Below are 20,956 nucleotides of genomic sequence, written 5' to 3' on the forward strand. Positions count from 1 at the left end.
CCAGAGCTGCCCGCGCCGCGCCGGACCGCTTCCCGCCGCCGCCTCGGGCCCGCGGTGGACCCCGGCCGCCGCCCCCGCACGCCGCGCCCGCGCCCCCGCACCGCCCCGGAGTTTCTGCATGACTGTCACAAAGGTAAGCGCCGCTCGCCCGCCCTGCGCCCGGGACCCGCCGGCGCCTGCAGCCCCCGGCCTCGGCTGCTGGGGGCGCGGGGGTGTGGGCGTGGGGAGGGGGGCACTGGTGCCGGGAAGGTGCGGCGCGCGCCTCCTCTGCTTCCCCGGTCCCTCCAGTCGTTCCGGGCCCCAGGGACTGCGGAGGGAATGGGGTTGGATGCCGCTTTAGCAGCCGCGGTGGTTGGGACGACATCTCTCCGCACCGGCCCACCCGCGACTGCATTTTTAACCCTGCTTAGGATGCTGCATTTTTAACCCCTGGAGAGCAGTGTTAGGCGGCTGCGTGGTGTCCCCCATTGGAGCGCGCCACGGGGAGCGTCGCTGGCAGGACAGTGGGTGTGGGAACGGGTTTGTCGTCCTGGGGAAGGCCATCCGAGGGGAAAGCCCACCCCACCTGCTGGCCTCTGCCGCCCATCCCGTGAACTCTGGCCCCACTCCAGAGTTACTCAGTGGAGAAGGCGCTCCCCAGCCCCGGGAGTTGCTACCAGGGATAGGACAGGTTCTGTGGCGACTGGCTTAAAGAGGGAACGTGACAGGGAAGGGAGAGATGCGCATTCTGGCAGTTCCCATATTGGAGGAGAGTTCTTGGACTCTGGCACTGGGGCCCAGGTTCATTGGAGAGACTTCGGGGCCTCCCTGGTATGGAAAGCTGACCAGGGTGGTAGAAAGTGCCCAGGATTAGGAGACCTGAGGAGACCTGAGTTCACTCCCCGGATCACCCCCAAACCCCGTGGATGACCTTGGCTGGGCCCTTCTGCTTTGGGCCTCAGTTTCCTCTTGTGGAATATGAGGACGATAATGTGGATCCTGGGGCTGGTGACAGACAGTGGAAGAACCAAGAAGAAGATCCAGGGTGTGAACCCACACTTCTCAGAGCGCTCCTTCAGGGTAAGGAGCTCACAGCCTGGCCTTGGCATTCGGTCCGGCAATCCACACACCCAAGGCCAGATTCCAGTAGCTGCCCACCTGGCTGTCAGAATCGGAGAGTCGGAGGCCAACATGGAGAGGGCAGCTTACTCGTGGTCAGAGTAGTGGACCAGATGGAGGGTCAGCTGTGGAGGTGATGGGAGGGGTGGTCCTGGCTCCTTCTGATAAGCCAGGGGCTACCACTGCCCCCATGAAATCTGCCTGCCATAAGACAGCATGTCTGTTCAGGGTCTTTGAGCTCAGTGCCCAAATTGTCTCTTAGAAACACTGCGGGAAGATGTGCCTGGGGGCTGAGGGTCTGCTTTGGCTAGACCTGCTTTGGCAGGGCTGGCTGGGAAGGATTATTATCATTAAGGTTATTAACGTCGAAGACGCAAGCAGGCCGAGGCAGAAGAGTAATGGATGGGCCTGGATGAGAGATAAAGGATACGAGATTTGTAATAATAGCACTCACATCTGACTCAATGCCTCCCCTGCGCCTCTTTATGTGCATGAGCTCAGGTAGTCTTCCTTCCCAGGAGGCCTGCAAGGAAGGAATGTTCAGCCCCCTTTAAGAGAGGAAGAAGCAGAGGCTCAGAGAGGTCAAGTGACTTGCCTAAGGTCACACAGCGAGTAAGTAGCAGAACTGGGGTTTGCCTTCAGATGCGTCTCAATCTATGGCCTGTGATCTTTCCATTGCTCTACACTGTTGAGTACCCTGGAGACTGGGTTATTCCCATGGAAGGGGGTCAGTCGTTGGAGGCTCAGGCCCTGGGGTGGAGACGCCATGAAGGAGGGTAGTTGTCTGCTAAATTCATTGGCAGGCCAAGCCTCTCAGTATCTAGTGATTATTCACTAATACCCTCCCCTTTCCCCCACCCCCCGCCAAACCCTTCTGCATGTTTCTCCTGTTCTAACCAATGTGGCATCGGTTTAAGCCAGCTCAGAGGATTAAATAAAATCCCCACTTTAACCCTATCTTCTCTCCCCTTGGCCAGCCCTTCACAGACCGGAAGTGTTCATGTGGGGAGGGCTACAAGAACAGGAGAAATGCAGGAGAGGGGTCCGGGGGCAGTCCTGCTGCCTGAGAGCCTGCCGGAAGAGGCTCTGCCATGATTTCCAGAAGAGCCACAGTGCCTTGGGAGTCTGAAGCCTGGCCTCTAGTCCTCAGTCACTCACACACAGGCTGTGTGATCTTGGGCCAGTCACTCCCATCTCTAAGCCTGTGTTTTCCCATCTGTGAGATGCAGCAGTGAGTTTCATTGATGTCTTGGGTCCCTTCTGCTGGGCCTTGGTACCGCTTCGGTGAGGAAGTCCGCTCTGATGGAGACTGGGGGGCTCTCTGTTCTGGGGAGGGGAGAGGAGGGGTGGGTCTAGTTATAAGCCAGATATGAAGAAGAATCCTGAAGGGGGTCTGGAAGGTGGAATCACTGCTTACCAACTGGAGTGACAGGCAGGGGAGGAATGGATTAGAGGGCGAGACCCCAGCCCTTTCCGAACCTCCTCGAGGCAAAGGTCCTCCCTCTCTGGCGAGCCTCGGCTGCCTGCCCCTTGGAGTCCTCAGGGCCAGGGTTAGGTGTGGATTGCAGCAGTTCTTATTAGCTCAGAGGGCCTGGAAAGTGCACAAGAGGAAACCAGATGACGAGCTGCTAGAACTTCAGTAGGACTTCCTGAGAGCAGGTGGGCCTCCGTTTTCCATTTACCATCCCCCTCCCACACGTAGCCCAGCCGCCTTCGCCTTCGCGGTGAGGTCCAGCCGCTAAAGTGGCACATAGATCCTGGGCGGTTCTGGAGGGACCCCTGCCCTAAATGGCACTAGAGCTAAAGAGCCCTGCGGATCTCTGGAGGGTGGCCTTCTCGCCCGATGGCATGATTCCTGGTTATGACGTTTTTTCAGCTGTATCTTATTGTGTGTAGTTTCGTAAGCTGTCTTAGCTTCTTTATGTAACGAGGAGGAAAAGGAAGAAGAAAAGAAGGGATGTGGCTTCCCAGACCAGAACCATCCACGGGAGTAAGGTCCTTCCTGCCCCCAGTCTCAGTCCAGTATCTGTCCAGAGGGCAAGTCAGTGGTGAGGGAACGAAGGCCGCTTTCCCAGGAGCAGGATGATTTTGTTCTTTGCGTTCTCGCGCCTGCTCTTTATACTTTTTCTGTCTCTGTGCCATTTCAGTCATATGTCAGTGCTTCTCTGGTTCTAAATAGGTTTCTAAACTGCCATCAACTAGAAAAACAGAACAAAATACATTAGAATTGTGTGTAGAACACAAGTCAATAGGCTATAAGAAAAGTCTGCACGGGCGCCTGGGTGGCTCCGTCGGTTAAAGCGTCCGACATCGGCTCAGGTCGTGATCTCGTGGTTCATGAGTTCGAGCCCCACATCGGGTGCTGTGCTGACAGCTCAGAGCCTGGAAGCTCCTTCGGATTCTGTGTCTCCCTCTCTCTCTGCCCCTCCCCCACCCGTGCCGTGTGTCTCTCTCTGTCTCACAAAAACAAATAAACATTAATTTTTTTTTTTTTTTAAAGAAGTCTGCCAGCTGTCATGCAGGACTTTGCAAACCCCTTTTGTTGCTTCTAGGGCCTTTGGAGTGATTTCTTGGCTTTTGTCTGGATGTGACCAGACTGGACCGTGGGGCTCGGAGGTAAGGAAGGTGATGACTTATAGTGACTGGGCTGCCTTGTTCCCAGGTGCGACTTGTTGGGTTAGACGCCAGTGAGCTCGGTGCTTTCTGCGTTCCCACGGTCGGCTCAGGGGGTCAGCAGTCCAAGAACAAAGTGCCCTGAGGAGCAGGAGTGCCTGACGCACCTCAGAAGGTCTTAGGAGAAGGAGTGAGTGCAAGGAGAAGACTCCAGATGCCAGCATCCCCCTCTAAGCAGCCAATTCCAGGTTCATAAGTGTTATCAGCAGTCACACCATGGCCCCTCGTTCCGTAGGTCACCCCTTCTCTCTTCTGTGCCTGTCCCAGCAGAGCACGGCTCAGGGAGGGGAGCCCACGGCTCCTCCTGAACGCAGTGGGACTGAGGACAGGGTTGCCTTGCCCAGGTAGTTACTAACAGGCCTTCATTTGGCAAGGTCATGTGTCTCTCGGGCCCCGAAGAGTGGCCCCAAGTCATCCAAATCTCTCCCTTGACAAATAGGGGAACTGAGACCCAGGGAGCAAATTATAACTTGCCTAAAGCAAGTGCTTTTCCCACCCAGCTGCCCTGCAAGGGGGCCCCCAGGCAGTCTGAGTGGGGACAGGGCCCCACTCCAGTCACCCTACTGCATCGTCCTGGCCTGGATGCTGGTGTCTGAGATTCCCTCTGCTGGGCAGCCACCCCCCTTGCTGAAAACTCCTCAGGGGTCAAGGTGTACGGGAGCCCTTGCTACACCCAGGGTCAGGATGGGGAGGAAGAGATACAAAGCCCTCTGCCTCCGACTCCTGGACCCAGGATCTAGCCTACCCAGGAGATGCCTGGACTCCCAGACATTCCACTTCCCAGCACTTCTTTCCTGTCTGGCCCTTACTGGGAGAAGAAATGAGAGAGCAAGCCTGTCACAGAGCCAGCTCAAAGGCGGAGACATTACCCGCACAGACCCAGCTCCCAGAAACCTGGGGGTGGCGTGGGGCTTCTGCTTCTCTGTTCCGTGTACCCATTATACCTCCTCCCTCCACTCAGTTCTTCTTCCAGAGCCCTGGCATTCTCATGCTGAAGGTCTGTGGCTAACATTCACCCATTCGTATCTGAGCTGCTATTCTGGGCCAGGCCCCGTGTGAGGCATTAAGGTCACAGAATGCCTGAGCCACAGGCCCTGCTGTCCAGAACCTTGGAGAAGATGGGTGGGGAAGGAGATGTGCCAAAGTCCTGAGTTAGGAGTCTCAGCGTCCAGCAGGCACAAGCCCGCTGTCGTCTGCATACTTCAAGTGTTCATAACTTCAGGATCTTTCCTTCCTTACTGTCTTTCCCTCCAGGCAATGCAGCTCACTCTCAGAAGAGCTCTGATGAGTTACTTTCTTCCCATATGTGCCCAGATGCCCCGTGTTCTCTTGCCTGGGGCATTGCCACCTTAGCACCTGTGGCAGCCCACAGAGGCATCTGGGATGCGTTGTGGGGCTCCCCAGGGCCCCAGAAGCCCCTTGGCTAGCTGGCCGTGTGGAGTCAGACTAGACTTGAGTTTGGCCGGTCTGGGAGTGTGGACACTGGCTAGACCAACGGCCTGGCAGCATCGGTCCCTGGCAGCTCGGAGATGGAGTGAGTTTTTCCATTTCTCTCCCAGGTTGGCTAGCCTGGAGCAGACATGGCCTCAGCCACCGCCGGCTCCTGGCACCAGGGCGGCCCAGATTCTGATTTGGATATGCTAGCCACAGAATTTGTCTGGTGTCCAGGAGATGAGAGAATGCAAATTCCCTCTGTGCCCAGCCCCCTCTCCTTCCGGCTTCTCCTGATCAGCTTGTTCTGTTCCCCTTCCTTTCCCTGCCTGGGGACCCTGCAGGCTCAGGCCCAGCCCCCCGAGTAGCCTGGAGCCTGGGAAGCTTAGAGCAGCTGGCACGGAGCAGGCCCTGCCAGGCAAGGACAGATGCAAATCCAGTGGCTTCCACATGAAAAGAAGCTGTTTAGAATGAGCCTCTCCTTTGTGGGCCTGGAGTGTGGAACCAGCTGCAGAGAAGGCACAAGTCGGTGGGGTGGGGACAATGGAGGAGGAGCCGTCACCCGCCTTTCTTTGCCCTCTCCCTCCCCCTCCCCCAGGAGGCCCCTGGAGGGGCCTTCCTAATTGGTTTCTGGCTGGCACCCTCCTTCCAATTAATTAACACAGCAACGGGAGGCACCCGGGTCTGCTCAGGACAGTCCCACTTACAGAAAACAAACATGGGCTACTGCACTGAATCCCTCCGAGGGTCCCAGGGTGAGGAGGGTTCCCCCTATTTACAGATGAATAAATAGAGTCTCCGAGTGAAAACATGGCCACACCCAAATCACAGAGCTAATGTGGGTCAGAGCTGGGATGCACACCCAGGTCTTCTGACTTTGAGCCAGAACCTTCACAATCCAATCACTCATGGTCCACATCCTATGAAGATTAATCACCGTCCTCACAAGAATAACAGTTATTAAGCAGGCATTGGGCACACTTGATCGCGTTGACTCTGTGCAACCATCAGGTTGATTCTAGATCTGATGAGGTTGATTCTAGATCTGATCCCATTCTCCAGAAGATTCAGACGATCCCATTCTCCAGAAGAGGAAATTGAGGCTCAGTGAGCATAAGTGAATTGCTCAAGGTTGCAGGTTTCGCGGGTGGGGGAGTGGGTGGGGATCCGTACCCGGCCATCTAAGTTCCAGGATTGTATTCTGTCCCCCACCCCCACCCCGTGGCAAAGGGCTCTTGTCTGGGCATCTGGGGCCCTGGCACCAAGGTGTGCTTGACAAGTGCTGCTTGCCTTGGGGGTGACATCTGTGGATGTGGTCTGTTTAGGCTTTCCTGTGGCCTTTGCTGGAGCTGGGAACCGCGTAAATAATTTGGGGGGAAAAAAATGTAAGCTGAGCGAGTGAGGAGGAAGGTATCCTGCACGTGGCATCCGACATCAGACGGGGCCTCTTAGGCAAGGTGGCCAGCCCAGGGGGAGAACAAGTGTGATAGAGGCAGGGCCACCTTCTCCATTTCCACGAAGCTAGCTTTGTGTAGGGAACACACAGGTCTGTGGTCCAGACCTGCAGCCCTTACCCTCTTGAATATGCAAATTCCCTCTGTGCCCAGGGTGGGTGGCCCTCTGGAGATGGCCCCTGATTACCAGGGGGCGCTGGTGGCTGAGAATGCCAGCTTTAGAGTCAGACAGATGGCCCTGTATCATTTCCTTGCTGTTTGCTCTTGGGCAAGTTGCCTAACCTCTCTGAACATCTGTTTCCCCATCCATTAATTGGGATTGATAATAGTAGCACTTAAAAGGATTATTATAAAGATTAAATGAGCTGATCCGTGTGAAGCACTTACCACATGCCTGGCAGTTAGTGTTAGCTATTAACGTCGGGTAGACAGAAAATTAAACACGCTTACAATGAGTGTCCTGGGGCTTATGAGATGAGAAGTACAGGGAACTCTGGGAATAACAGCAGAGGGCCTGACCTAGTCAGAGGGGCGGGAAGGTGACTTTTAAGCTGATTCATGAAGGATGAGTAGGAGGTAGCCGGTGAGAGGGAGGAGCTGAGGAGTGGGTAACGGAAGTAAAGGCACAGGCAGATGCCTGGAGTCAGATCACTCGCCAGGAATGCTCCCCACATGCCAGCATTGTTGGTGAGAGCTCAGCACATGGATGGGTTCCTTTTATGCTCAGAGTGACTTTATGGTGTAGGTTACGGTCATCCCCACATCAGGAATGAGGAAACAGGCACAGAGAGGCCAAGTAAGCTGCAGAAAGTTGCCCAGCCAGGCAGATTAGAGGCTGGTCCAGACGTGGGCCTCTGGACTCCCTCATTCTTTTTCTCCTCCTCTCTGTGGCTTCCTGATCTCGGGAGGATGGCTTTTCCGTGGGCCACTTCTTAAAGTCGACCTGGGCAAGGGGGGTACGGAAGTGCCACATTCAGTGGTCCAGCCTCTGCCGCCCCTCAGAGAGCCTCCCTGGTTAGAAGAGCTTTGTTTGGAAGGGCAGGGCCTCTCCTGGCTGGCAGGCAGCTCCAGGGAGGGGTCATTTGTTTTTCCAGAAGGAAACTTTGCTCTGGCAGGAAAATTTCCACCTTATATTTTTACTGGGCCCGATTCTAACCATTTTTATTCTCGAAATCTTTATGATTATCTGGGCTGGCTCTTGGTCTTTAAAATAAAACTGTAGGGACATATACACACACGTATGTATGTATGTATGTGTGTGATGTTTCACAGGGCATGGCGCTCGGGCCACAAGGTGTGAACTTACTGGCCCCTGTGTGAGACAGATGATAACACCCTTGAAGGCTCCAGCTGCCCAGCAGGGGGATATGGGGATGCTCCCTCTGGATGGGTGCTCACACTAATCCCTAGAAACAAGCCCCCGTGCTCGGTGTTCAACTCCAGAGCTGTCTGAGGTCATCTGGTCCAGCCCTCTGCCTCCATGGCACTCCACGCTTTCTAGGAACATGAGGCTGATTCCTAATCTTAATTTAGACCCGTTTAACAAATACTAGTTTCTTGTAGGCAGTTCCCGGGCTGTCGCCGGGTGTTAGGTCCCTGCTTTCAAGAGGCTGACAGTGAAATAAGCAGTAACAACAGCAGAAGGCGCTGACCTTTCTAGGGTGCTTTGTTTATCCCGGGCACACAAAAAGTGTTTCGCGTGTATTTACTCATTTAATCTTCCGGTGTTCTTACTGTTCCCCTTCCTGTAGGTGCAGGCACAGAGGCCCAGAGAAGGAAGGGACGTAACTTACTAAGGTCACCAAGCCGGTTGTGGGGGGTGGGGCGCGTAGCGTGCCTTCCAGGCCTTTCTTACCACTCAGTCTGGCAGGTAGCGGCAGGTAGCGATGACCCTGAGGCCTGTGGCCAGGTCAGGGGATCTGGAGGCAAAAGACTCGGGCTCTGCTCTTGTCTCTGCTCCTCCCTGCGTGACCTTGGGCTAGGCCCTCAACGTCTCTGAGCCTCTGTTTTTCTCATCTGTGAAAAGGAAATTCATTTCTCCACCTCACTAGGGCACGGTAATATGTAAGTAAGGCACTCTCTGTAGATGTCATGAGGGGGGTAGTTTAGTGTCTGTAATTGGCACCTGTCCTGCTCTCTTCCCCCACCAGTGTCCCACCGCTTTGGGAGTTAGGCAGTCCATCCAACAGCTAACCCCCTTCTCCCCTGCTGTTGTCCTGACTGAAAAACTGTTTCACACTGTGTCGGCAGAAAGGACCAGTTCATCTCCCCCAAACAGCTTCTATCTGTTTTAACTGTCAGGCTACTTTGGGGCAGATGAAAAGTTGCTTTTCCCTCTTCCTGTCCTATTTTGGCTGTTTTAATATGCTTGGGACAAATAATCTGGCTATAAAAATTGGATGTCCTGCTTTCGTTTGAAAAGTGAGGCGAATAAAGCCTCTAAACCTTGATCTGGATCCCTGCAGGCCCGAGCTCCCTGTGGAAGGTGGGGGAAGGTTTGTCCCAGAGCACAGTCTTGCCCAGGTCTCTGGGAAGAGAGACCCAGCCCCCACTGGCAAATGGCCTTGACCTTTGCTCCAGATACATCCTGGCACCCCTGAGGCTCAGACCCATTTTTCCTTTGAGTTTATAGAAAGAAAGACCCTCTACTAGCTTGAGGGACTTGCAGTAAACCACTTAAACATCTCGAATATGACTTCAGAACTAACAGCGTTACGATCTGGGATCTGGGGGGAATTTCCAGGACAGCTGATGGAAAGAAAGGTGTTGGAGGAAGGGGACAAGAGGATTTAATTCCTGAGTTTTTGGTTTAGCTTCATGAAGAAAATGTTGTTCACACTTGCCCTGCTGACCTCCAGGTGAAAGATCACGTTGCAGGAATGCATGGGGAAATTTGGGATTCCGAGAAATTTGGAATTCTGGGAAAGGGGATTTCAGTGTACCTGAGGGTCCATCTGATAACTTTTTATTATCACAACTGTGTCCTCTAAAGACCCTGGGTCTGCCTTCCTGCCATAGTCATTATAATGAGTGAGAACAAACTCAAGTTGTTATGGACTGAGGCTATTCTGTCAAATTGGCCTTTTCAGGGTCCGGATCTGCATTAATTCCCCTTTTCTGGGAGTTCCTGTGGGGCCCCGTCTCTACCACATCAGCTGTAAGTAAAGGCCCGATGTGTTCTGTTGTATGGGAATTGTTTTCGGAGCATGAACCTTGACTCCTTGACTTGATTGTGAGCTCTCAGGCCAGAGATGATGTCTGATTTTTTTGGTATCTTTCACAGCACTTGTCAAAGATGTGGTGTAGACTTTGGGGTAGCCGGTGCAAAATACAAGGTTGGGTGGGATTTTGAGGAAGCCCAAACTATTCCCTGTATGTTGTTGCCTGGGCTAAATCCTTACTCCTGTACGTCTGTGGACTGTGAGAGCTGGAAGGAACTCTGAAGAGGTGTAATGGGGTCCCCCATTTTGCAGAGGAGAAAAGTGAGGCCCTGAAAGGTTTACCTAAGGGGGCACAAGTGGCCAAGTAGGGAGTGGGGCTCCCTCTGGTTGATGGCAGGCTCAGGTTGGGTGAGTTTCAGTTCAGTCGGTTTTTCTAGGCCAAGGGCTGATTCAGAAGTAGGGGAAAGTTCTAGAAAGGAGACCTGAGAACTTCACCTAGATGGCAGGGGGCACCCGAATGGAGAGGCTCAGCTCCCCAGGTAACCAGCCAGGACCACCCTGCCTGGCCGTGGCCATGGCAGAGGCAGTAGGAGTGAGTTCTGAGGCTCCTTCTGCTTGGCCAGGGGGCTGTGATTCCCGAGATCTGGCAGCCAGGGGCCCCACGTTCCAGGCTGCCACCGTGGCCGCCACAGAGGCCCGTGAACCCCACTCTCCCTCCTGGAAGCCAGCCCTCCTGGCACGCTGGGCTGCAGGCAATCTTTCCCTCCTTTGTTTCTCTGAAACCATTAGAAGGGCCTCTGGGTTGGGAGCCTGGGTTGCTAAGAGCTTTCTTCTGGCCAGACCTTATCACTGGCTTGAGAAGTCTCCGGGCAAAGTTTTCCCTGGAACTCTGGCTTGGAGGGAGGGAGCCAGGGAGGGAGAGTGGGCGGAGGAAACAGAGGGGGCTCAGGAGCAGCAAACAAAGCCACCCCTCTGGGGGGCCCCTGGAGACCCAGAGTGCTGGACAGCAAGCTCTGTGGGCCTTTGCTTTAGAAAAGAGCAGGAATGATGTCGAGCCTGCCCCCCATGCTGAGCGTGTCGCATCCGTTATCTCACGGACCCCACAATTCTGGTGTTACCCCCGCTTTACAGAGCGGGAAAACAAGCCTCAGAGAGGGCAGCAGTCGCCCCGGCTTGCACAGTGGGAAAGGGTGGACTGAGACCTGACCCTGACCTCTCTGACTGCACAGCCCCACGGACATGCAGAAACCTAGGGGCCCCCTGGCCAGATAGTGGGAGCTGACCGTGCTGTGTGATTGCTTTTTTAAGATCACCCTCCCAGCACCGTGCCCAGAACCACTACAGTCTTCAGTTCCTTTGGGCATTTCAGATGTTATTAAAATATAAGTTCTCCCAGGAGGGGTAATACCTTACTTAAGTGGTTATCATTGACTGGGCCCGGCCTGCAGATAGCAAGACCCGAGAATAATGAGACTGGCCACTAGGGAGAGGTTCCCAAGGAGGAGAGTGAGGCGGGAGGGGAGGACCAGTGAGCCAGATTTGCCGGGGTGACTGAGTGGTGAGGGTGGCCATCAGTCCAAGTTCCTCTCCACCCTGACTGCCCCGCTGTCCTGACCGCTGACTACCCTCCCCTTCCCCTAGGCAAATAAAATGAGGCCCTAGATTCGTTCAAAAAATATTTGCTGATGGGGCGCCTAGGTGGCTCGGTCGGTGAAGCATCCGACTCTTGGTTTCGGCTCAGGCCATGATCTCACGGTTCATGAGATCAAGCCCCACATCAGGCTCTGTGCTGATGGCATGGAGCCTGCTTGGTATTCTCTCTCTCTCTCTCTCTCTCTCTCTCTCTCTCGCTCCCTCTCCTTTCCTGGCACTCTCTCGATTTCTCTTTCTCTCAAATAATTAATTAAAAAAAAAAAAAGGGAAAAAAAAGTTTCCTGAGCACCTGTGTGCTAGGCCCAAAGCATGCAGCACCCAGCATGAGGGTTACACTCAAGCAGTCCCCTCTGGGGGGAATCCCCGTCTAATGGGAGAGACAGGCCACCCAGAGGGACACATAGCTGCGGGGATGTGGCAAAGGGAGGCCGGTGAGCTGCGGTGTGGGACGGCAGGGGTGTGTGCACAGAGTTCTGCAGCCAAGGGGACAGGCCGAGGAGGCCAGGGAAAGTTTCTGGAGAAAGGGAAGGTTTCTTCGCTCAGTCTCCGAGGATGAGTAGGCAGAAGCACATGAAGAGGAAGGAAGGGCATTCCAGGGAGAGGGGATGGCATGAACAAAAACATGGACGTGCACACGGGTCTGGCTTATTCCACGAGAGGCAAGAACTGGGTGCGGCTGGGTGGAGAGGGCAGCTTAGCGAGCGGTGGAACAAGGCCCGAGGGGCAGAGGCAGGAGCCAGAGGGAGCTTTGGCTTGAGCCCTGTGGTGGCTCGAGGTGCCCCGGAGGGGTTTTCACGGAGGAGTGAAGTGATCAGACTCGCATTTTGGGTGGTCTGCCCCAGCCTGACCTTAGAGGACATTCCCAAAGCCTGGGCACAGCGAGGTGGGTGTAGGGGTTTCAGGCCCCCAGCCCGGATTCCCTGCATGTATCTCCCTGTGTCTGGGAGAGAGCACCTGTGCCCCTTCTCCCCCAAGGAGATACCCCTGGCGGGACCACTCCACGGTACTGGCCTCTCCCGTCTGCCTGGGGCTGCCTGAAAAGTTGGGTCTGGGGTTTGAGAAAACAGAAGGAGGGGACAGAGGGCCAGAAGTCTCCTGCTGGGAAGACGGCCTAGAGGGAAGACCTCTGCAGAGGGCTTCTAGCGGTCCTCCTAAACCCCAGCTAAACCCCCATTGGGTCAGTCCTGCCCCGCTCTGGTTGGGACTCCGTTTCCCTGTCTATCTTAGGATAACATCACCTGGTCCAAGGCTGGGTGCAGAAGGGAGCTTACGGATGTACTTACTCCCTGTTCTGCCCAGTCTCAGGCCCTGCCCCATCCTCCTCCCTCTGAGCCTAGCGCGCACACACACACATACACACACACCGCAGACTGCCAAGGTTGTGAAAAGCTAATAAAACTTGGGGATTGAGGATCAGGGTTAGAGTCCTGGTTCTGCCATCAGCTTGCCCTGTGACTTTGAGCAAGACCCTGAGCCCCTCTGAAACTTTGTGCTTATTCCCTCTCATTTGGTGTGAATATCAGCCCTTCGCACATGAGGGGGTTTTATCAGTCGGCCCTTTCCATGTCTCTTCCAGACCCCCCCACCTGTGCTGATTCTCCCTCCTTTGGCCAGAGAGCCCTTCTTCAACGAAAATTCTATCCACTTCTTATTGGTGACCTGGCGTAGGACAGGGTGGGGTGTGGTGTTAACTGGGATAGGGCACGAGAGAACCTTCTGGAGTGATGGTCATCGGGTGAATACAGGCACGAGTAACAATTTTTCAAGCTGAACACTTAAGATCTGTGCACTGTGGGCACGTTGGGAATATTTTCATATGTTAATATTAAAATATGAATCTCTTATTTTCTTCTGTTAAATAATCATTGGTGTAATACATTTACCTATTAATAATACAGTGTTAATATTTCATATATTTATATTTGATTTTAAAAGCAAGCGGAAAAAAGATCCTTCCCAGCGTTCTGGTTCAAGCTTCATTGCCCTCCGTCTGTTCCTGTGTTCATTCCCTCTGCAAATGTTTGTGCTTCAGGCAGCCCAGGCATAGAGGTGTGTGCATTGTTGTGGGAGCTCAGAGGTGTAGGACCTGTAGTGGCCCCCATTGTCCTTAGAGGTGGTTCTCAACGCTGGTCGCACATCACCTGGGGAGGTCTGAACGCTTGCCCCCACGGCCGGCTTCGCGGGAGTGTGACCTGTGTGACACTGGGTCTAATGTTCTGCTGGCACTGTCTTGAAATGCTTATTCACTTATGGTCAAGGGTCCCTACAAATTATGGGGTTGGTCCTTTCTGCCCACCTTCCCCCCAGAATAATAGAATCCGAATCTCCGGGAGGGCGGTCCCAGGCATCAAGATTTCTTCAAAGCTGAATTCCCTTCTGGAGTCATGTCCAGGGGCAGCCCTCATCCCCAGACACCTGGCTGAAACAGAAGCTGGCACCTGGCTCTCTAGAGGCTTGTAACTGGGTTGGAACAATAAGACCTCACACGCGAGGGTGTCACAGGAGCAGTTCCCTCATGGCAGCGGTGGCAGGGACCCATGAGGGAGCTCAGGGAGGTGAGGGGGGATCCTTGTGGGGGTGGGATGGTCTTGGAAGGCTTCCAGGAGAAGGTGGTGCATTCGCCCTCCTGAAAATGACGAGAGCAAAGAAGGCGAAAGGAGAAAAGGCAAAGGCAGATAGCATTTAGGGAGGGGAAGGACAGACGGGTCTAGGGGAGGGAGGGAGGAAGCAGGCTGACTGGAGTGTGCACTGTGACTTGCGTGGAGGGAGGTGTGGCTGGGAAGCCAGGGCAGGGCGGGGTTGGGAAGTGCAGGAAATGACCGTCTGAGGAGTCGGAATCCAGTTGGCAACGGGGAGCCCCTGAGTGTTCCGGCCCAAGAATGATGTGCTCCATGGACGTCCGAATGAATAAACAAAAGGAGGGTTTGGGGGAGCCTTCGGGGGACTGGCCTGCTCAATTGCCGAGGTTTCCAGCCTGAGCTCTGGTCCACCTGTTCTTGGACGCTCTGCACCCTCTTCCTCGTGGGCGGTGCCTGTCTGCAGGAACCTCGTGTCCCCTGCCGCGTGGTCTTGGGCAGCAGCGATTGAAGCGTCCCCAAAAACAACAGACACTGAGCAGACTATGTTCTCCCATTTCTAGGAACAGCAAGCAGTAGATGGGTAGGCGGGTGGGGTGCTTCTGGTAAAAAACAGGGCCGTTCTGTCCCGCTCCCACCAGGTTCCCAGGTTCCCCAACCCAGGTGGGCATCCCTGGCAGGAAGGGGGCTGTCCCTGCCATCGTGTACTTCCCGTGGCCTGGAGGACAACGCTTTGCCTGGGAAGGGGGTGAGGGTCCTGCCTGCAGTTGGGGAGCCCCCATTTCTGAGTAGCCGGCAGCAGAGCAAATGCAGATCTGTTTGTTTCTCAGCCTCCTGAAATATTTATGCAGGAAGATGAGAAAGGGGTTCTGTTTATTGAACGCATCCTCCAGGGAAGAAGCCACAGGGAACGGGCTGCTTCCCGTGTCTGAGAGCCAATGAGCAGAGAAGGAATTTCTTTGGATTTAAAGCCAGACAGAGCCTGTGTGCTTGCAGAAGGAAGGGGGGGATTTCTGGAGGGGACAGAAGGCCCTCTAAACCCCCTACCTCCGGTCCCAGGAAAGCCTTTCTGCACATGCTTGCCTGGTGACTCCAAATAATAACAACTGAAATCTCAGCCTAGTTTCTATTCTGGGCTCTGCCTCTAACCTGCTGTGTGCCCCTGGGCAAGTTGCTTAACCTCTCTGGGTCTTCGTTTCCAACTCTGAAAAGAAAGAAGTATCTATGCAGTTCTGTCTCTCTGGTTAGTGTTTTTGGAGACTCAGATGGGCTGTGGAACGGGAAGCAGTGAAGGGGTAGGAAGGGGTGCAGGGAGCATTATACCATGCAAAAGTCCCAGTTCTGGTGTTCAAGGCCAGAGAACAGACTAGAGGCAGGACCGAATGGCCAGCCCAGCCAGCAGCCTCAGCTGTGACCTGCGGGCACCGGCCAGAGGGAATGCTCCCAGGACCAAAGCCCCCGCCCCCCCCAGGACCCCTTCCCTCCTTCCTTCTCCAGCTGAGCCCCGCTGTTGATGTCCCTGAGAACTCTGGCAGGATTTCCTCCCAGGAAGGGGACGTGGGTGTCCAGTTTGTATCCCCTGGGAGTTGCGGGCACCAAGGAGCAAGGCTGAACTTTCCCCTGACAGTGGGACCGTCCTTGTCTTCTGAGAAGAAAGTCTGTGGCTCTGTGCCTCGAGCTTCATGGCAGGCCTCGGGTCACCTGCTGTCCACACTCAGGGCCCCGGGACTCCCTGTCCTCAGTTTGGCCCCTGGGGCAGGGCTTCAGAGGCTTCTCTTGGGTCTGGGGTTCTGTTCCCAGCTTCATCCCTGGCTTTTGCTGCTCCTGTGTCCCGCGGTGGGCCTTGCAAGAGGTAATAGTCAATCACAGCTTTCGCAGTAGAACAACCTGAATCTTAAGACACAGCACCATCCACTAAGCCCCTGCTCCGTGCCAGGCACTGCGCGGGCTCAGAGAACGCAGAGGGGACAGACTTCTCTGACCTTGGAGGAAGCTGGATTCTGCCTGGGAGGCCGACACAGATACCAGTGACGTGCTTGGGGCAGCGCTGGACGCAGTTCCTAAAGGCCGTGGGGCACTGGGGAGACTGGACAAGGCCTCTGAGAGGAGGTGATGTTTAAGTGTGATGTGCAGGACTTGGGAAAGGGCCGGAGCGGGGGCGTGCAGCGTACGTAAAGGCAAGGATAGCCGCGCTCCTGGGGTATTCCAGAGTTTTGACCTTGTCCGGGGAGACTCCAGCGTGGAGGGTCAGGGGCTGGGAAGCTGGGGAGGGGGCTAAAGGAGTAGCCAGAGGGGAGGTGAAAATGGAGGCTGGGGCCTGTAGGGGATGAGTGGGTAAAGAACTTTTCATAGAAAAGAGACATGATGGGGGCGCCTGGGTGGCTCAGTCGGTTAAGCGGCCGACTTCGGCTCAGGTCACCATCTCGCGGTCTGTGGGTTCGAGCCCCGCGTTGGGCTCTGGGCTGACGGCTCAGAGCCTGGAGCCTGCTTCCGATTCTGTGTCTCCCTCTCTCTCTGCCCCTCCCCCGTTCACGCTCTGTCTCTCTCTGTCTCAAAAATAAATAAAACGTTAAAAAAAAAAAATTAAAAAAAAAAAAAAAAAGAAAAGAGACATGATGGTGTCAGTAGATTCCATGACAATAAATATTCATTAAGCACATTCTAAGTGACAGGGCACAGCAACATCAGTGAACAGAAGAGAAAAAGGCCCTGCCCTCAGGGCATTGGCGCTGGAGGTGGAGGAGACAGGACAGAACAGAAATATAGAAATATTAGGATGTCAGGGGGCGGTAAACATTACTAAGAAAAATACATTAGGGTCGGGGCAGAGCAATGGAAGGGGCTATTTTAAACGTGGTGGCTCTGAAAAGGGGGACACGGAGGCCCCGAGTGGAATGAGGGGAGGGATGGAACCACGTGGAATCTGGGAAGACCTTTGTGGCTGAGAGCAGCAAGCTCAAGGCTCAGAGGAGGAGGCTGCTGGTCACTGAGGGCACAACCAGAGTCCCTCGTCCGGGGCAGTGTGACGGGGAGAGGCTCAGAAAGGAGGCTGAGGCTGGGTCTGGGTCACACTGAGTCCTCCTCCCTCCGGCAGGCTGGCCCATGCTTCCTGCTCACTGATGTTTGTTGACTGACTGCTTGAGAGTGACCGCTCATTGGAAGAAGGAGAGGAGGTGGGAAAGGTTGGGGGCTGGGAGCCCGGCAGCCACATTGAGCTGATGACCTGGGGCAGAGGCAGTGGCACCAGGGACGAGGACTGTCCATGCTTGGTGATCAGGTGGGAGGAGAGGCAGATTCCCGGAGCCGTCCAGAGAAGAGCCGGGTCCACAAATGCACGGGGCATTACCACTGGGGGCTCCCACATCCCCTCCCACGGCTGCTCGCCTGAGCCAGCCCAGCCCCTGATGGGGGGGGGGGGGGGGCCCGCGAAGCAAAGCCAGAGCCTCACATCCCACTTGCCCTCTTGAGGATTCTCCAAACGGGGCTGCGTCCTCCGGCAGGACTGGCTGGGCTCCCCACCCCCGCCAGCTTCACCGGGCGTCCAACCTCATTAGTATTTTGAGCAGAAGCATATTTATTATTTCCTGCGGGGAATTGGTGCCCTGCTCATTTCAAATTGAGTAAAACCAAAGAGCAATTAAGAGGCACAGCCTTCCCAGGTCAAGGAGGTGGGAGGGGAGAAGTGACGTTGCCTCTTTGCAGGCTGCTGGGCACCTCTGTTCTGGGTTGGCCAGGGTTTGGGCGGCGAAGAGGGAGGTGCTGTAGGATTTGAATTCATCGGTAACAAAATACTAATGATCAGTGTGTACTTGGTGCTGAGCAAACGTATACATGCATCTTATGACATTCTTTCAACAGCCTGTAGGGCAGCGGGGGATGGCTTGGGGTGCTGTCATGTCCACTTTATGGATGAGAAAACTGAGGCTCAGAGGATTAAAATAGCTTATCGAAGGTCACACAACTGGTAAACTGATGGAGCCAGGGTTCCAGCCCATCCCCGCTGCCCTACAGAGTCCGTGTTAGCTGCCTGGCCGTTTTGTCCCTCAAAAATACTGCATGTAACCCAGAGCTTTTCTTCCTAATTTCTGTTTCCCTCCCATCAAGTAGGGAAAAAAGGGCCAAACAAACAAAAAGCTCTCGTTGGGATGGAATGCAGAGGCTTCACCAGAGTAACTAAGGTGAACCAGGGCAGGGAAGGGACACAGCTAACGTCCCTTCTGGACCGCGGTACCAATCCCAGGGGCCTACAGCTACACCCATTACTCTTGGTGGGCCTGGGGGCAGCGGACCTGATAGGGGGCCATCATGGGGGTCCGGGCGGAGGCCCAAGCTGGCAAGATGGAAACCACAAGAGCTGGAGAGGAAACAGGACATGGGGTGACGTTTCGGAGGTGAGGAGTTGGTGGACGTGCGTAAGAGGGAGAAGTCAGCGGAACACTGGGGTTCCTGGGGCACAAATGAGGAGGCAACCCGGATCCGTGTCCCAGATCCAGCCCCCTCAACCAGACCATCTACCTGTTCCATAGTCTTGGCTCCGAGAGCACTTTCAGTTTCAGAAAATCAGATTCCCCCAGAGGCTGAAGCTCAGGAGGAAAGGGATGACAGCCATCTGGACCTGGGGGTGTCCTGGCTCCCAGGGAACAGAGCTGGGTTCTTGGCCAGAGAGAGAGAGATGGGGGAGGAGGCTGGGAGGGAGAGATTGAGAACAAACAGGAAGTTTTGGCATCTCTGCTTCTCTCTCTTGCAGGGTCAGTGATTTTTGCTAATAGCAACCTCCTGGGGAAAAAAAAAAAAAAAATGGATCCCGTTTTCTCAGTAGAGTAAGGCTGCTTTCTAAAAAAAAACCCTGGACCTTAAAGAAGTCTGGGGTGGGGGCAAGTCCCTGGCAAGCGTCCCTCCCTGGAGCCCACCAGGCCCTGGGGTCTCTCTGCCTTCTCTCCCCAGCTCCTTACTTCCCAGTTGTAGCTCTGGAGCAAATTCCAACCCTCCTCACTCCCTTCCACTCTCTGTGCCAGGCTCCTTGCTGGACACCAAGAGGCTAATCTGTCACCTGGTCTCTGTCTAGAATGCTGGGGGTTTTGTGCAGGAGCCTTGCCAGGAGAAAGCTCCTATTCTGCCTGAAACTTCTGGAAGCCAGGGACGTTGACACTGTTTGAGGGAAGCTGGGGGTCGAGAGCTAGGGGGAGGTGGGCTGGGGCAGCCCTGCTCTGAGCCTGTCCTGGGTTTAGGCCTCAGCTGGTCTGGGCTGTCCTGGCTTGGGGGTGGGCTGGGGGAAGGAGGCCCTACCAGCCTGGGCTCCTGGAGTCCCTGGTCCACCTGGGTGGCAGTGTTCCCACTGTCCCGGACGCTTAGCTAGGTGTTCAAAGCCTTCCGTCTCTGACCGCGTTTACCTCCTTGGCTCCAGCCCAGACCCATCTGGCCGCATTGGTATGCTTGCTCTCCCCAAATTCAACTTGTGCTTTTCGGTTCCCTGTACTCAAAAGGGCCCCCAATCCCTGCTTTCAAGGCCCAGCCAAAAGGCCACCTCCTTCACGGAGCTTTCTCTGCTCTGTCCTCATTCCAGACCCCGTCCCTTGTCCCATCACTGCTGTGTTGAGATGGTTATAGCTGAAGATGCCCTGCCTCCCCTACCGGAGGGCAAGCCCCCTGTCCTGAGTGGGAGGGAGCGTGGGATGCCACGGATCCCATGACGTTTTTCTCGTGCCTGGCCCATGTATGTTCGGGCAGAGATTTTTGAATGACATGTTTGTGTTTTGCGCGGATAGAAGAATCTATTCTGCGCACGCAGCATAGCCTCAGCCATGTGAGATGCATTTGTTGGCAAATCTATCAAAGGATGCAGAATAAAGCCTCCCAAGCCTGACCCCGGAAGGGCCTGGGACAGATATAGGGAGTTTATTCTTCTCCCTCCTATCCCCCGCAGCTAGCGCCTCGCTGCCCTTGAAGAATTCTAAAGGAGGGAAGTACTCCCCAGGGCCTCACAGACCCTCCGCCCACCCCTCCAAGAGAGGCAGTGGCCTGGTGACCTCGTAACAGCGGTATGCTCCCCTCGGGGGCCCTGCCATCCCCTGGGAGGCTGCCATATGCTTTCCGGACGTCCGGGTCTCATTATGCTCCAACTCAAAAATTCATCTTGTCTAATTGTGCTCAAGGCCTGAGTAAATTCAGGAACTATTCCCCAGGTTCTGGGGGCCTGGAGTTTCCATGGCAACGGAGGATGCGTCCTAATGAACTGCATCCTTGGAGACTGGCTAGGGGGTCCTGCCTGTCCCTCCATGTAGACTGTTGCTGCTTGGCAGAGGCCCCCTCCAGAGGGGGCCTGGGGCTGGGGAAAGGGGGTGGAGGCAGCCTCTGCAGAAGCCACCAAGACCCCTAAAATCCCCCCAGTGCCGCAGGGATAAAAGACGCTCATAGATGATCTCACCACCTCATTGCAGGTCAGGGAGTTTCCCTTTCCTCCACAACCAAATAAACGAACACCCCTTCATCTAAAACACACACACACACACACACACACACACCCCAAATTCCATTGGTTTGAGTGCCCTTTGGTTGGCAAGCTTTTGAAAATCTGGAAGTTGCTCTCCTCCTTGAAGGCCTGGCTCAAATGCCACCTCCTCCAGGAAGCCTTCCTGAAATCTGTCTCTCCCTGCTACCTGTGCTTGGTCTGTGCCTCACGACTGTTTTTCAGCACCGTTGCCGAGGAGTGGACTTTGCCAAGTGTACACCGGGTTTGCTTCATACCAGGTGGCAGGCTCCTCTCTGGAGCTTCAGATGTGGGCCCCCCCCTGGGGCTCAGAAGGAGAAAGGGGTCTTTGCTAGCAGCCTCTCTCTGCCCTCAGGCCCACCCTAAAGCCCAGGCCTGGGAGCTTCTCTGTTGATGTGGCCCCCAGGGCCTCCGGAGACCCTC

At 55.1% G+C, this 20,956-nt stretch overlaps 1 protein-coding gene across 1 annotated transcript in view; it reads left to right on the plus strand.

Annotated features, from left to right (window-relative positions):
* The first annotated feature begins 16 nt into the window (after positions 1–16).
* Positions 17–20,956, plus strand: part of CORO2B (coronin 2B) — a 131,885-nt gene continuing 110,945 nt past the window's right edge. Inside the window, exon 1 of the mRNA XM_049613807.1 lies at positions 17–133. Within this exon, the coding sequence (XP_049469764.1) occupies positions 119–133 (15 nt within the window). The 5' untranslated portion in view covers positions 17–118. The remainder of the gene's footprint in view (positions 134–20,956) is intronic.

Source organism: Panthera uncia (genome assembly GCF_023721935.1).
Source record: "Panthera uncia isolate 11264 chromosome B3 unlocalized genomic scaffold, Puncia_PCG_1.0 HiC_scaffold_1, whole genome shotgun sequence".
Lineage (NCBI taxonomy): Eukaryota > Metazoa > Chordata > Mammalia > Carnivora > Felidae > Panthera > Panthera uncia.